The sequence below is a fragment of the Furipterus horrens genome, unplaced genomic scaffold (assembly GCF_987537825.1).
Source record: "Furipterus horrens unplaced genomic scaffold, mFurHor1.1.pri manual_scaffold_3, whole genome shotgun sequence".
In the NCBI taxonomy this organism is placed as follows: Eukaryota; Metazoa; Chordata; class Mammalia; order Chiroptera; family Furipteridae; genus Furipterus; species Furipterus horrens.
In genome coordinates, this window is record NW_028327173.1 from 181,967,110 (window position 1) to 181,984,080 (window position 16,971).

The 16,971-nt window shown below is 39.1% G+C and overlaps 1 protein-coding gene across 1 annotated transcript in view; it reads left to right on the forward strand.

Annotated features, from left to right (window-relative positions):
- The window catches only part of RHOJ (ras homolog family member J), a 78,155-nt gene that overhangs the window by 56,249 nt on the left and 4,935 nt on the right, over positions 1-16,971 (forward strand). The window contains exons 3-4 of the mRNA XM_090270963.1: positions 10,111-10,275; positions 12,179-12,274. Of these exons, the coding sequence (XP_090127089.1) occupies positions 10,111-10,275; positions 12,179-12,274 (261 nt within the window). The remainder of the gene's footprint in view (positions 1-10,110; positions 10,276-12,178; positions 12,275-16,971) is intronic.

A 16,971-nucleotide genomic window follows, 5' to 3' on the forward strand; every position in this document is an offset into this window, starting at 1 on the left:
AGAGTTCCGAGCTTTGGCTCAGCTACAGGGAGTCCAAGAGCTGACTTTCCCATGACATGCCTGCAGGCCAGTTTGTTGAGAGCACGTCATGAGAGACCAAGTGAGAGTGGGGATGCTGGAGCAGGGCCTGGGCGTTCACCAGCTGAGGGATGCCAAACTAGGAGAGGGGTCTTTCCCCAGTCGTGGCTCTGAGCCTGGCATCCTCCCACCCCCTGCCCAGTATCTAGAGTTGGAGCCACCCATGGTACTAAGACATCTTGCTTCCTTTTCTGAGTGGGCCCTGGCTTACGTGGGCAGTGTGGGCAAAGCTCTGCTCAAATTACAGACTCTCAGGCCAAACTCCAAGATGGATATATCTCAATGGCAACATTTGCAAAGGTGGCAGTTAGTGGTACTGCCAGGGAGGAACAAGAATCTTTTGGTGTCTGGAGCCTGGTTTCTCAGCAAGGTAATTCCCTGAGTTCTCTGTATACAAGCCCCATGGAGCAAGCACACAATGGTGACTGTCACTGAGAAACCACAGCCCACAGCAGCTTAGCTGTCACCAGTGACTGTCGGAACATGGGAGCAGTAAGGTCATCAGCTGCACCCCTCAGCCAGGCTGCATACCACATGTCTTCACCAGCCCTGATTTCTGAAACCCTTTCTCCCCAGTGGGATGAAGAGACATGGGACCGGGCAGGAGGCAAGTACATCTGGAGTTCATTAATGGTGACCTAGGGTCCAGTTGGAAGGACGTCAGTCTTCCCCTTTGCTATTGGCTCACCCAGCGAGGCCATCTGGAGCACAGAACCTGACATCAGTCCTCTATGGAAAGTTTACCTAAAACCTCAAAATATGTATTTTTTCTCAATGAGCAACTCACCCCTTCTTGCTCACATGCATTTTACTGTGGTTTTAAAAGTGTGCAAATTGGGGGCTAGGAAGGAGTTTGCCCACATGACAAGCTATTGGTGAAAGGAACCTTAAGACATCATCTTACTTCTTCCTAAATTATGAAACATGATTCTGTAAAGACATTATTCAGAAGTTCAACCAGAGCATGTAAACATAGGTCTTATTACTACTTAGTTTAGAAAAAGTTCATTTCAGTTTCAGCCCTAATATCCAACGAGAATAGGGACACAGCAGCTGTTGCTGACAAGGAATGGAGGACGGACTCTTGACTGCTAAAGAACCTAGTACGTTCAAGACTCTGTTCTAATGGTCTATAAATATTAACACTTTTATACTCATAGCAGTCCTATGAGGCCAGCACTATTATCAACCTCATTTTATAGATAAGGAAATTGAGGCAGAGAGAACTTATTCAGGATTACATATTAGTTACCGGCAGGTCTGAGATTTGAACCCAGGGAATGTGCCTCCCTAGCCCATGCTCTCAGGCACTCTGCTACATCCTAGCCTAGATATGTTGCCAGATTTTCCAAACCAAGCCTGACAGATATGAGTGTATTTATGGGACAACGTGAAAATGAGACTTGTGCTGAAAATCTGGGATGAATGTCGCTAAACCCAAGAAGACTTGGAAACAATTCTATTTCCAATTAACTGGGTATGCGGGATAAGGTAGGGTGAGGAGGGGGAGTGCACAAGGCAACTCTTCTTGTCACTCAGAGTGTGGTCCCTGGATCAGCACTGTCAGCATGACCTGAAAACTAGTTAGAAATTCAGACTCTTGGGCTTCATCTCAGACCTGCTGCTGAATAAGAATCTGCACTTTAACAAGATCCCAGGAGATTCAAATATACATAAAGTCTGAGAAGGACTGGTCCAATGGTTTCCCTCATCACCTCTACCATTTGATGCTAAAGCTACGCCTGAACTGTTCTGATAGTCACCCAGAGTCACCCCAGAACGCCAGATCTGCCTTCACACCTAACACTCTCCTGCCTTTGGAGTGAAGTTGGATGGGAACTACTCAAAAGCAACCTTGCCCCAAATCCTTCCTTACCCCCTACTTCTCCACCTCTACCCTCCCCCCAGCCTCTTTGTCCATGTCAACCCTCCAAAGCTCCATTTGAGTTGTTCTTTTAGATTGAAACATTGTCTCTTCAAGAAGCACTCAAGCACTGGCCTCCCACTCTCAGTTTCAAATACCAGCTAGACTATTTATCCACTCGTCATAGCCTTTTTCCCTGTTTCAGCCTCCAACCTAGGTTCAAAATGTGCTCCACCACAAAAAAAAAAAAAAATTCACTTAAATTATCATCTGATGCAAATTCAAATCCCTCAACCTCCCACTGCCCAGCTCTGAGTCCCCAGGAGATGCTTCCTGTTATTAATGCTGGCTCCATTCCCTGCCACATTTCATAGCTGCAGTCAGTGGCACATGGGGGCTGAAAGGAGTCCAGCCAGCCCAGGTGTGAGGCTTCCTTAAAGGTATGTTTGCTCAATAGTCCCAATGCAATTACTTAACCTGTCTAGACTTTGGTTGCTTAAACTATAAAATTGGCTGAGGGGAAGGGGAAGCACAGTAATCTATGGTTCTGAAACTTGAGCTGCAACAGAGCCACCTGGAGGGCATGTTGAGACACAGATGGTGCAGTCACCCCACCCCCACCCCCACCCCTTGCTCCCAGACCCTCAGCCTCAGGCCAGGGTGGGGCCTGGGAGTGGATGTGCCTACCAAACTCCCAAAGGATTCCAGTGCTGCCCATCAGGGAGCCATTGCACTAACTGATCTGTAAAACCTCCTCCAGCCTTGAAATTGTATTTTTCCAGTTTAGTCAAATAAATATTCTATATTATTCTATTATCAGAGGGCTAACAAAGAAAAAAAACTTCACCTATCTCACTTACACATATTGAATTGTTTCCCATATTTTCATTTTGTTCACTGGATTTCCAATTCTTATTCACTTAAATAATTCATATTGCATCTTTAACAATGCTAGACATTCAGGTGGCAATTAATACAATAAGTCTTTTCAAATGGATTAACACCGCAAGACTAAGGTTTCCACAGATCAGAGATCCAGAATGCAGAGCAGGCCTGGTGAAGAACATGCTCAGAAGTCACTCAGCTGGAGGGACTCCTTTGATAGCTTCTGAGGAAAGAGTCAAATAAACATGATGTTTTCAAACTACCAGCTTTATGCTCCTATTGAATACATCATCTAGTTGTGACATTTTTCCCAATTGTGTTGTTTTGTGGGTTTGAGATTTTAACTATACAGTGTCTGCTGCCATCTGCTGGTGTGTTCTAACAGATGCAGGCTATGAAATAGATACTATACCCCCCGGGGTCTCTAAATTTCTTAAATCCCTGGGTTAAGCATGAGTCTATATTAAGAGTCCTGGATAACTTAATTTTCAGGAAAATGCTTAATCTGAGTTTAAATTCTGAAGCAAATAGTGTGGTCACAATTAAGAGCTAGAGGCTAATTACCCCATCCTGATATTTAATAGTTCTGTGACATTTGTCCATTATGAAACTTTCGTTAAGCTTAACTTCCTCTTCTATGAAATGCGGGTATCCAGTGGTGAGGATTCAACAGGATAATGCACGTACGTGTTTGAAACATTGCCTGGCCCTTAGGAATAAACCGTTGATGGTGAAGATGATGATGATGTAAATTAGTTGTTCTCAACTCCAGGCTAATGAAGTGAGAACACCCACATACACAAGACCACTCTCCAGAGATTCTGATTTACTTGACTCTGGAGTCGGAAAGTGGGTAAAGGCAAGTAGTTGGCTTACAGGGCATCCAGATGTTCTCAAACTCCCCAGGTGATTTTACTGCAGTCACTGACCCATGGAAGAGCCTTGTGTTCAGCTGCAGGCCGCTGAAGACCAGTGTCATCGAATCAGTCAACAGTATTTATGGAATATTTGCTTTAGAAAGAGAATAAGTGGAGCTTGTATGACATTCCAGATGGGAGGAATAAGTGTCAAAGGGCAGGTATTTCATAAACTGTTATAGGTTATGGCCTGGGAAGGAATTCTTAGCATGTGGGCGTCATGACTACCCAGAGAGAGAAAGTTTCAGAGAGAGAAATTCGCAGAGAGAAAGAAAAGAGGTTAAGAGGCCATGGGAGACAAGGTTCGGTTTTCAGAGTTAACTGTGTAAAGAGGAGAGGCCGGTAACAACATACAAACTGTTTCCTTTCCTCACCCACCACTGCCACCACCACATAGACACACACGCAGAGACATGGACATCGCTTGGCTAAGCTGTAATTGCCCAGGACCAATGCTTATTCATCAATGAACCCAACTCCACTTACTTGATTTACTAGAAATATGGTAAATGACCCACAATAAGTTATTTTTTAAATTCGTTTGGTTTATTTTTAGGATTTTGGGATTTTTCAGCATCTTTGCCATCTTGCATTGCACTTTGTTTAAGTGGCTAAAAGACTCTGCTTGGGTTTTAATAGCACTAGCAGTAGGAACAGTAGCAGACATGCATTCTGAATCCCTGTGCACTAGGTACCTGGAATAGCTAAAGAATAGATAACAATTTGAGGAACTCCCTTCCAGTCACATGTGTGCAGGGTGGGGCAACAGAAGGTTTACACTTGTTAGTATGTGAAACACAGTTTATTTTTGTGTTATTATTTATTAATTATTCTATCATTTTCCATACAAACTATAAACCTACTTTTGCCCCTCCCTGTATGTGTGCACCCCTTTTTAAAAAGACATCAATAGAGTCAATAGAAAGATGGTAACCTTGTTATTTTAAAATATCTATGACATATTAACTTTAAAAAACAAATGGTGAAACAATGTAAATTATATAATCAACTTATTTTTGTAAACATAACATGTGTATGTTATATTAATATCTAAATAAATATAAAACACTGGACCCTTCAAAAGACAATAAAAAAGCTGTGGTACCTATATATACAATGGAATATATATTCAGCCATAAAAAAGAATGGAATCCTATCATTTGTAAGAGCATGGTGGACCTACAGGGTATTATGCTAAATGAAATAAGTCAGACAGAGAAAGACAAATACCATATTATTTCATTTATGTATAAATCTAAAGAGAAAAAAAAACAGAAACAGACTCATAGAAACAGATTGTTGGTTGCCAGAGGAAAAGAGGGTTGAGGGACTGAGTGAAAAGGATGAGGAATTAAGGAGTACAAATTGATAGTCACAAAATAGTCATGAGGATGTAAAATACAGCATGGGGAATATAGTCAGTAATATTGTAATAATTATGTATAGTGCCAGGTGAGTACTTGAAATATCATGGGAACCACTTGGCAAAATATATGACTACCTAACCACTATGCTGTACACCTGAAACTTAATAGTATTCTTACTATGAAGTAGTGGTTTCCTCTGGAAAGAGAGGAAACACTATTAAAGGTCACATAAGAGATGATAACAAAGTTCCACTTCTACTCCATGTACTACTGGAATGTTCAAATTTTTGCAATAAGCATATACAAGTTTTATAGTATTTTTTAAATATTAGAAACAATAGTCAGGGCCCTAATAAATGAATTCACATGTTGCCCACATCTATGTGCAAATGTATGTAATAAGTGTGAACATACACATTTGGTTGTACCTATGTACTTGTAAGTATATATGTGTGCATAGTATGTATACATATGTAAAGTATTGTGGTGTGTATGATATATTGTGCTGTGTGAGGACATGTAGATATGCATATATAATAAAAGTTTGTACAGATACATATAAATTACTTTTGGCTTATATGTTACTAAGTTCTATGAAAAAATATAAAGTCTTCTATTGAAATAGCAGATTTTACCTTGGAACTTTCTAATACATTTTATATACAATAAAAGGTACTTGCTATTATCAACAAGAGACAGATCTTCAAAGCAAAGAAACACCGAGGATATTGAGGCATTGAATAACACACTAGGTCAAATGGACTTAATTGATATATATAGAACTTTTCACCCCAAAGAAGCAAAATACACATTCTTTTCAAATGCACACGGGACATTTTCAAAGATAGACCATGTGGTAGGACACAAAACAAGCCACAAAAAATTCAAGAAAGTTGAAACTATATCAAGCATCTTCTCAAAATACAATGCCTTAAAACTAAAAATAAATCTCAAGGAAAAGACTCAAAGACATTCAAACGCATGGAGAATGAATAACATGATATTAAATAATGAATGGGTTAACAGTGACATCAAGAAGTTTCTGGAAACTAATGATAATGAACACACAACAGCCCAAAACCTATGGGACACAGCAAAGCAGTCCTGAGAGGAAAGTTCATAGAAATACAGACCTACCTGAAAAGGATAGAAGAATCTCAAATAAAAAATCTAACCCTACTGCTACAAGAACTAGAACAACAACAAACAAAGCCCAGTGCAAGTAGAAGGAAGGAATCATCAAGATCAGAGCAGAATTAAATGACATAGAGACTAAACGAATGATTCAAAAGATCAACAAAAGTAGGAACTGGTTCTTTGAAAAGATAAACAAAATCGACAAGCCTTTAGCCAGCCTCATCAAGAAAAAAGAAAGAGGATCCAAATAAACAAAATCAGAAATGAAAGAGGAGAAATCACAACCGATACCACAGAAATACAAAGGATTGTAAGAAATTACTACAAACAACTGTATGGCCAGAGACTTGACAACCTAGATGAAATGGACAAATTTCTAGAAACATATAATCTTCCAAAACTGAATCAAGAAGAAGCAGAAAGCCTGAACAGACCAATAACAAAGAGTGAAATTGAAACAGTAATCAAAAAACCTCTGGCACACAATAGCCCTGGACCAATGGCTTCACAGGCAAATTTTACAAAACATTTAGGGAAGAACTAACACCTACCCTTCTCAAACTATTCCAAAAAATCCGAGAGAAAAATCCCAAACTCTTTCTATGAAGCCAGTATTACATTAATTCCAAAACCAGGTCAGGATACAGCAAAGAAAGAAAACAACAGGCCAATATTGTTGATGAACATAGATGCTAAAATCCTCAACAAAATATTGGCAATCAGGATTCAACAACACATTAGAAAGATCATACACCATGATCAAGCAGGATTCATCCCAGGAATGCAAGGATGGTTTATATTCACAAATCAATAAACGTAATACACCATATAAACAAAATGAAAGACAAAAACCACATGATCATATCAATAGATGATGAAAAAGCATTTGATAAAGTACAACATCCATTTATGATGAAAACTCTCAGCAAAATGGGAATAGAGGGAACATATTTCAACATAATAAAGGCCATATACGAGAAACCTGAAGCCAACATCATACTCAATGGGCAAAAACTGAAAGCATTCTCCCTGAGATCAGGAACAAGAAATGGATGTCCACTCTCTCCACTCCTATTCAACATAGCCTTGGAAGTTCTAGCCATAGCAATCAGACAAGAAAAAGAAATAAAAGGTATACAAATTGAAAAAGAGGAAGTAAAACTGTCATTATCTGCAGATGACATGATAGTGTACATAGAAAACTCTACAGACTCCACGAAAAAGCTACTCAACATAATAAGTGAATTTGACAAAATAGCAGGGTACAAAGTCAATATTCAGAAATCGAAGGCATTTCTGTACACCAACAATAAAATATCAGAGATAGAAACTAAAAAAAAAAAAAAAATCCCATTTACTATAGCAACAAGAAAAATAAAGTACCTAGGAATAAACTTAACCAAAGACATAAAAGACCTGTACTTGGAAAACTACATAACACTGAAGAAAGAAATTAAGGAAGATACAAATAAATGGAAGCAAATTACATGTTCATGGATTGGAAGAATCAACATCATTAAAATGTGCATACTACCCAAAGCAATTTACAGATTCAATGCAATCCCTATTAAAATACCAGTGACATATTTCACAGACCTAGAACAAATACTTCAAAAATTTATATGGAACCAAAAGAGACCCCAAATAGCCAAAGCAATCATGAGACAGAAGAACATAGCAGGAGAAATCACAATACCTGACATCAAACTATACTACAAACTATATGCTGTGATCAAGACAGTCTGGTACTGGCATAAGAACAGCCATATAGATCAATGGAACAAAATAGAGAACCCAGAAATAAACCCAGGTCTATATGGTCGACTAATATTCGACAAAGGGGTGGAGCATAAAGTGGAGTGAGAAGAGCTTCTTCAACAAATGATGCTGGGAGAACTAGACAGGGACATGCAAAAAAATGAAACTAGACCACCAACTTACACTACACACCAGAGTAAACTCAAGATGGATCAAAGACTTAAATGTAAATGGTGACATCATAAAAGTCCTAGAGGAAAACATAGGCAGGAAAGTTTCAGATATCCCACATAGCAATATTTTCACTGATACATCTCCTGAGGCAAGGGAAATAAAGGAAAAAATAAATGAATGGTACTACATCAAACTGAAAAGTTTCTGCTCAGCAAAAGAAAACAGCAAGATGAAAAGGGAACCGACCATATGGGAGAACATATTTGCCAATGATACCTCAGACAAGAGATCGATCACCAAAATATATAAAGAACTTACACATCTCAACACCAAGAAGACAGACAGCTCAATTTAAAAATGGACAAAGGACCTGAACAAAAACTTCTCCAAAGAGGACATACAGAGGGTCCATAGACACATGAAAGAAGGCTCACCATCACTAGCCATCAGAGAGATGCAAATAAAAACCACAATGAGATACCATTTTACACCTGTCAGAAGGGCCATCATTAACAAATCAACAAACAAGTGCTGGCGAGGATGTGGAGAAACGGGAACCCTACTACATTGTTGGTGGGAATGCAGACTGGTGCAGCCACTATGGAGAACAGTATGGAATTATCTCAAAAAACTAAAAATGGAACTGCCTTTTGAACCAGCGATTCCACTGCTAGGATTATACCCAAAGAATCCTGAAACCCCAATTCAAAAGAACTTATGCACCCCTGTGTTCATAGCAGCCCTGTTTACAATAGCCAAGTGCTGGAAACAGCCTAAGTGCCCATCTGTAGATGAGTGGATTAAAAAACTGTGGTACATTTACACAATGGAGTACTATGTAGCAGAAAGAGAGAAGGAACTCCTGCCATTTGCAACAACATGGATGGAACTAGAGAGAATTATGTTTAGCGAAATAAGCCAGGCAATGAAAGAAAAATACCATATGATATTACCTGATACAGGAGACTAATGAACAACACAAACAAATGAACAAAATTGAACAAGGAACAGAATAACAGTTATCAGGGGGGAGGAGGGAAGGAAAGAAGGGGGGTAAGTAGGGGAAGGGTCTAGTCAAAGAACATGTATAAATGAAATATTGACATTCACAACAGGGTGGGGAATGACTGTGGGAGAAGGGGTGGGCTCGGTGGGGGGTAGCAATGGGAGAAAAAATGGGACAGCTGTAATAGAAAAACAATTTTTTTTTAAAAGGTACTTGCTGACATTTTCCCAGAGCTGAGATTATCCACTATTTTACTTTGTCTTTATCATCTCCCACTAACACAGCATATACTTAAACATCTTATGTAACCAGGAACTCTTCAACAAGAGCATATTCTGGTCTGAAAACTGTATGAGGAGAAAAGAATTAAGCTGACATATTATTTATTAGGCCATACTATGGCCTGTAGGTTGACTTCGAAACAAATCCCAAATTCTGAGCTCTAAACCTACACAAAATATATTTCCACAACTATTATGGTATCTGATTTGGCAGCAACTCTTGTTTTGCATTTTAGTTAGCTTGTCTGTATTAAATTCGAATGCAGTTTTTAAAAACGGTATAAGGAGACAATTTCTGTGCCTTGGCCAATGGCCCGCTAATTTAAATCCATATTCAATACAACAGTTCCAACATGACAGAATTGCAGTAATCTTTATTGAATTACACACATTACATGGGTGAACTTTATGGTATGTAAATTACCTCACGAGCCGTTAAAAATATTTTTTTTAAAGTTCATCTTAAAAGAGAGCACAAAGGTGTTTTTTTAACTGATGGCTCTTTTATTTCTAGTAATATAAGGAAGCACCGGATTCCAGGGCAGGGGAAGGAATGGGTCATGGGGGACTGTTGCCTGTATCGCTCCCTGAACAACATGGGAGCCACCTCACTCAGGCTACACAAACTCTGCTTTTCCCACAGGAGGACTACAACCAGCTGAGGCCTCTCTCCTATCCCAACACTGATGTGTTTTTGATCTGCTTCTCTGTGGTCAATCCTGCCTCCTACCACAATGTCCAGGAGGAATGGGTCCCGGAGCTGAAGGACTGCATGCCTCATGTGCCTTACGTCCTCATCGGGACCCAGGTTCGATAAAAGGCGGGTGAGGGCAGGGCGGGGGGCGGGAGGAATGGGAGGGTGGCAAAAAGGGAAGAGCCTTTAGGTGTCTCTTAAACATCCTAGTCTACCAAACACTATAGAAGAGGATCTCAGAGATATCAATCCCATGAACAGCCTGTTCTTAAGATCTGCGTAATTACCTAGCCATAGTCAAAAAGACAACAGAGCTATTTAATGTGAAGCAGGAAGTTTAAATGTGACCTTTAAAAGATAATCTCTTGGCTTTTTATTTAAATAACAAAGTAATTTTTGAAATAGGAACTCTGCAGCCCTGAGCCAGCGGAATGAAGTGGGGATGCCAATTACACCTATCACCTAATATTTTTCATATCAAAAATCTATGATTGTTTGAAAGCCACAAAGTAGGTGCAAATGTCAGAATGACCCTAGCAATCAGAATGGTCACATTATGACAGGAACTCTTTAGTAACACTCTTGGAAAAGGAATTCAGAAATTCACTCTTCTCCATTCTCCTTAAGCCCCTTGGTCTTCCAGACCTTGGAACAAAAGTGAAAACAGATAGACCAGATAAACAAAACTGCAACTGTAAAACAAGTCTTTAAAAGTGTTTTGAAAGCTAATAAAATTTCATTGTTTGAATTCCAATAGCAATTGCACAAAGGGGTTAAATATTGTTCCAACTTTATATATTTGTATAGTTTTAAATAGATTTTGCTCTTTGCTATGTTAAACCTAAATTACTATCCCAAAGACAGAAATGAAAAATACTGAAGGCCTTTGTTGTCTGTTTCATAGGCTGTTGCTTTCTATTTCTCATTGTACAGCCTGCTTGACAAAAAGAAATTTTTTAAAAACATAAAAGAAAGAAAAATATTTCTAGAAAAGACATGAACATATAATTGACACATGAATAAATAATAATACAGTTGGTGATTCTGATCTGAAAGTTAATTGTTTGTTTGTTTAAGTGAAGGTTTTGCCTTTATTCCAGATAATAATGTTTGACCATATTGATGCAGCCCACGTATCCAGCTGCCAAAATATGTGATGGGCCATGCGAACATCTCTATCTAATTTGAGCACTAAGTTGAATAATTAAAGCCAAAACCAAAAAAAACTACGCAGATTAGTAAAGCTATACAAGTGCTTATAAATGGGACCCTGATATATGAATATGTTGGTTTTTCTTTAAAGCACAAGCCGACATGTACCTATATTCACACCCGTCCATGTATACGTGGATTCTCATATACAGTGAGATTTTAAAGCAACTAAAATATTTAATTAAATTATAAAATCTAATCCAAACATACATGTTATTTTCAGAGTTGTTCCACCTTTGAGAAGATCAATGCTTATTCCTCGAGCAAACCCTGTGGAAACTCCTCTTTAGAACTTGCCTTCAGAGTCTGCAGCACATTTGTTAGAATATCCTCCCTCACAGGTGGCAAACCTTCATCCCTTTGAGGGTAAAGCTTTGGTTTAGAAAACCCAAAATATATTTTACCAGGAAATAACTGTTAAAAATGAGTAATGTAACTTGGGATCAAACGAGCATCCTGTTAGGTAATAAGACTGATCTTGTATGCCCTAAAAGAATGCTCAAGGAATAAATAGGAAATCCCAAAAACATCTGAGACGGCCACAGAATCATTGGAGAAAGTCCTCAGCCTCCAGGCTAACTGCTTTGAAGAGGAAAGGACAAGAAAAGCCTGCTGTAAACACTTACAAAGAAGCCACTTTAATTTGTAGACATAACATGGGCATGCATATGTGCTTCCTTAAAGAAAATTTGGCAACTTCATAGGTGTCAAGGGTTGGAGAGAAGGCATCTCTATTATGTCACAGTTTAAAATACCTGGTCATGCCTGAGAAGAATGAGTTTATCACACACGTGTTTTTTGCCAGATTGATCTCCGTGATGACCCCAAAACCTTGGCCCGTTTGCTGTATATGAAAGAGAAACCTCTCACTTACGAGCACGGTGTGAAGCTTGCAAAAGCGGTACGGTCAGATGTGAATTTAATTTTAAATGTATGCTGAGAAGAGTTTGGTGTATGCCTTAGAATGCATGAGCTGCATAGGCTTTGGCCTTTGGAGTGCGTTGTCTTCTCTCTGCCTCATATTCTCCCCTCTGTTGTAATCAGGCCAGAAGGAACCATTTGGTTCGCCTTCTTGTCAGCCAGCATTATCTGTTTTTCATTAAGAAAGAAACTTGGTGACTCTCAAACAGCTGGGGCACTTAGCATTTGATTTAGCAACCTCTAAAATATCCACTTGCCATATTTATTGTGAATAAACAGAGTCATTAGATCGGTATTTGTAAATCTCACTGCTTTCTATCCGTGTAACTCATTTAAATAACTCCATAAAAGGCACTTCGTGGTTTTCTTGGGAGAAACTTAGGTAAAGCACCTGCCAGGGCTCTGTTTGTTCAGTATTTCTCAGCACACAATGCATAGCCTCTTAGAGAGTCTGGCTTATGCCACAAATAGTATCAAGAAGAGTAACTTAGACCAAAAGGTAACTAGCTGCAGGTAATAGCAACTTCCTCACAGCTGGAATTGTTTTCACAGATCTTCTTCATTCTTGAGACCTTCACATGAATAGCGTTATTTTTTGGAGGGGAATACTTTAGAAAGTATTTGCCAGATACCAAATCTTTGTCTCCCAATTACCACCAAAATGTGTGCAAAAGCAGACACACAAAAAAATAGACAAAGGGGATGAGGTACTATATGCAAGAGAAGGATTATACATCATTTTTCATAACCTGAATCCACCCTTCCTGGATTTAGCCACAAATCCATCAACCTAGGCAAGAGGTTTTAGAAATTTCTTTTACTTTGTAAAGTAACTAACCCTGCAAAGTGCATGCCCCAAGCCACATTAGGAATTACACTTTTAAACTGATCAAAATTAAGGCCCTGGCCAGGTAGTTTGTTGGTTACAGTATTGTCCCACTATGCCAATGTTGTGGTTCAATCCCAGGTCAGGGCACATACAAGAAGTAATCAATGAATGCATCAGTAAGTGAAACAACAAACCGATGTTCCTCTCTATCTCCCCCTCTCCCTTCCTTTCTCTCTCTCTCTAAAATCAATCAATAAATAATAATTAACTGCTAATGCTTCATTAACAAAAGCATATGCATTCCTCTTATTAACACTTTCCTATAGTTACCAAAATCAAGTACAATACACTTGAATAGAAATCAGTTCAATAAAATTGTGTTTATGGATGTGATACATGAGAACATCTTACAAAGACTTCAGAAACTGAATGCTTCCTACTTCTGTGAATAGTCATGTCAGCACTACCAGCATGAACCTTTCCTGGAGTTCTTAGTATACTATGCACTTTACAAACTCTGTTTCATGATATAACTCATGATGTAACTGTCCTGAGCAGATAGTGTCTGTCTCATCTTACAGATGAGAAAACAGAGTCTTAGAAAGATAGGCGTGTTTGATTCATGCAGCTGACAACCACATGAACAATTCTATTCCTGCTCTGTGGACACCACACCCGTGCCGCTAACTATTGTGTAAACTGTCTCCTCCAGCCATTTATTTTTCCTCCTGTAAAGTGGGTGCACATCTATAGTTTCTTCTATCTTTTCATCAAGCATCCAGTTTAAATTATCTTACTAAGTGTATAAAGATATGGCTTCATAAATAATTGTATGTGATTCCCAGCTACACATTTTTCAGAAGGAGGCCCTGGGGCTCAGCACCAGCTTTTTGCCGGAGGGTGGTTTCTGCATCCCTTGCTTGTGACCTATCTCCTGTCACCATCAGGGTCCTAGCCTGACTTCTCATTTGGGAAGTTGTTTTTTCCTCCTGAAAAGAAGTCATTCCAAAGTCTCTCATCTCATTTCATACTTATTTTAGGAACAATGGCTGAGTTCACTGCTTTATTGCCTTTTGCCAGTCTCTCCTAGCAACCACTCTCAGATACAGAGAGAATTGTGCTTGGCTTACAAAATCTGATTTAAAAGAAAACCGACCAAGAGTTTAACTTGTTTTATCACAATTTGTGTAATTATAGAGATGTGTTAAGTTTCTCTGCTCCCTGACTTTCCTGTCAAGGAGTTTATAATAACAGTTGGCATTTGCGGAGTGTTTGCATTGTGCTGGGTTTCATCCCAAGCACTTTACATGTCTTGTCTTAATCAGTCTTCACAGCAACCCCGTGGGGTGTGTATATTATGATCCCACTTTCCTAGAGAAAACTGAGACTTGGTGTAGTTGAAGTCACACCACTAGAAGGTGGCAGAGCTGAGATATGGGAGTGAGTTTTAACTACCCATTCTTCTGCCCCTTCTATTATAACCTGAAAGGAAACCCTTAGGTTTGGGGTTTCTTTTTCATATGCTAAAGGCCCATGTTTTAATGTACATATTCTCCCTATAACTTAAACACTTTGAAAATTCATATTTCTTATATCTGATTCTTTTTGTTCAGTGCTTTTCAATTCTCAAAGCCTTTGTCATGTATCATCTCTTTTTGTTCTCCAATGGCATTTTACTTTTACAGGACATCTTTATATCACACATATGTACAACTCTTTACAGTCCAAAATCAACCAGTTTACTTATGTAGACACTTTGGATCAATTTATAATAAATATTCATTGTTATCCCTGTACTTGTTTGACCTTTCCTCTTTTCTTCATCACTGGGTTTTTTAATCTTCAGCCTACTCTTCCCATTCATTGCTCATTTGTGTATGTCCCTATTGCTAGATTTATTCAACAATAATTAATTGAATAGCCAATCTGTGCCAGGAGACCTACCATACTTTAGCTCTAAGATTATAATTCTTCGTGTGTTCTCTTTCCCAATTCCATCTGTTACAACCTAAACATGATTTTCTAAGCTCAGACTTCTTAAGGTATTTCTTGATAAAAAACACATTACTATTTTTTTTCAGTCGTTGGTCTCTTTTTGCCCTCTCCTGCCATCTTCTTTGCCTTGTGCTTTATTTATTGTCGTTCTCATGCTTTTTTGTCTTAGCACCTGTTTCTTGCTGGGTTTATAACAGTTACCACTGGGGTTTAAAGCAGCAAAATTGCTACAGAAATCCTGTAATCGTGTTCAATCATGTTCATCAACCGTGGTCTTTCATACTCCCCTCCTGACTGTAGGAGTCACTGTTCCCCTCCTTGTTTGTATGCCGATCATTTCCTCCTTCTGTTGTCATTGAAACCTGTCACATCATCACCAAGGTCTGCATTTACAGAGGGAGAGATAGCCCCTGCCCTCCAAAGGCCCAGAGGCTAGAAAAGGAAAGAGACAGACAAACAAAAGCATGCTAACTAAATAAATACAACACATGTATGCAAAATAGCAGAGGAGGGAGTGATGGGTGTATTCAGGGGAGAAGGATTCAGAAGAAAATTTCTGGAGCAGTCGACATCTAATCCAGGTTCAAAGAATAAGAATATCTGCCAGGTGGACAAAGTTAGGGGGCGGGGGAGAAATTTTTCAAATTGGGGGACCGGTACATGCAAAGGCATCCTCTAAAGCCTAAGGAGCACATTGGCAAGTGATGGGCCAAATTTAACCTACAAATCTTTTGATCAGTCCACACAGGTATTTTTAATGTGAGTTAGCGGCCAATATTGAACAGTTTGGAAACTTTACATAAATATACACATTTCTGGCTTCTAAGAAACAGGTCTGGCAAAACTAGCCAGCATTTCCAGATCAACTACAACTCTTAAACAGCCTTTTTAGACACAGTCCCCATCACTTCATATTACCTGCACTCAAGCAGTGCACTCCCATTATCCACGCTGAGCTGGCTATCTCTTCTCTAAAGTCTTGGAAAAATCGATAGCATATCTACCCAGCGTAGAAATGCCTTTCCTCTTTCAGCAATTTGATCCTAATTCCTGTGTGTGGAGATGGATTTTCTCACACAAGCCATTCGACTCTTTTTCCTTTTCTTGACTCTCAAGTTGCCCTCTCTGTATATCTTTCCTAATTTTTAAGTAAGGAAAAAAGAACTTCCTTGCTATTAGCCATTCATTTAGAGTCCAGCTTACTCTGTTTATTCCATTAACCCCGTCTCTCCTCTCCATTTATAGAATATGCCTTACTTTCCCTTTCCTTCTCCATTTGTTCATACTTTTGTCTTACAGCCACTTTTTTTTTTTTACATTTGTTAGACAGCCCAACACAGTGGTTAAGACTCTGGCTCCAGAGACAGACAGATTCCAATCTCGGCCATTTTCCTAGTTGTTAGCCTGAGGGAGGTTACCTACCCTTCCTGGGTATCAGTTTTCTGAGCCACAAAGGAGGATGGTGATTAGACTTGCTTCATAAGGTTCTTGTGGACGATTAAATTAGCTAATTTAACAGGAGGTCTAGCTCTGCAAACTATAGTATAGTTACTTTTGAATCTGTGTTCCCTCTCAGATATATCTACAGCTGGAAAAACCCATTTACCTCTAGTCCTTCCTGTCGTATTCTGCAACCTGTCCCACCTCCGCAAGGACAAACTGGAATAAGTACTAGGTTTTCTTTCATTTGATTAGTCATCCTTGGTTGGTTTGTGTGTTTGTTTGTAATTTCTCGGTGTCAGATACCTGTATGTTCTGTACACCTCTGATAAATTTCCCAGCTTTGGGACAATGAGTTTTTTTATGGGAAGGGCAAATCATTTCATATAGCTTTTTATGAAAAAAGAAGGGTA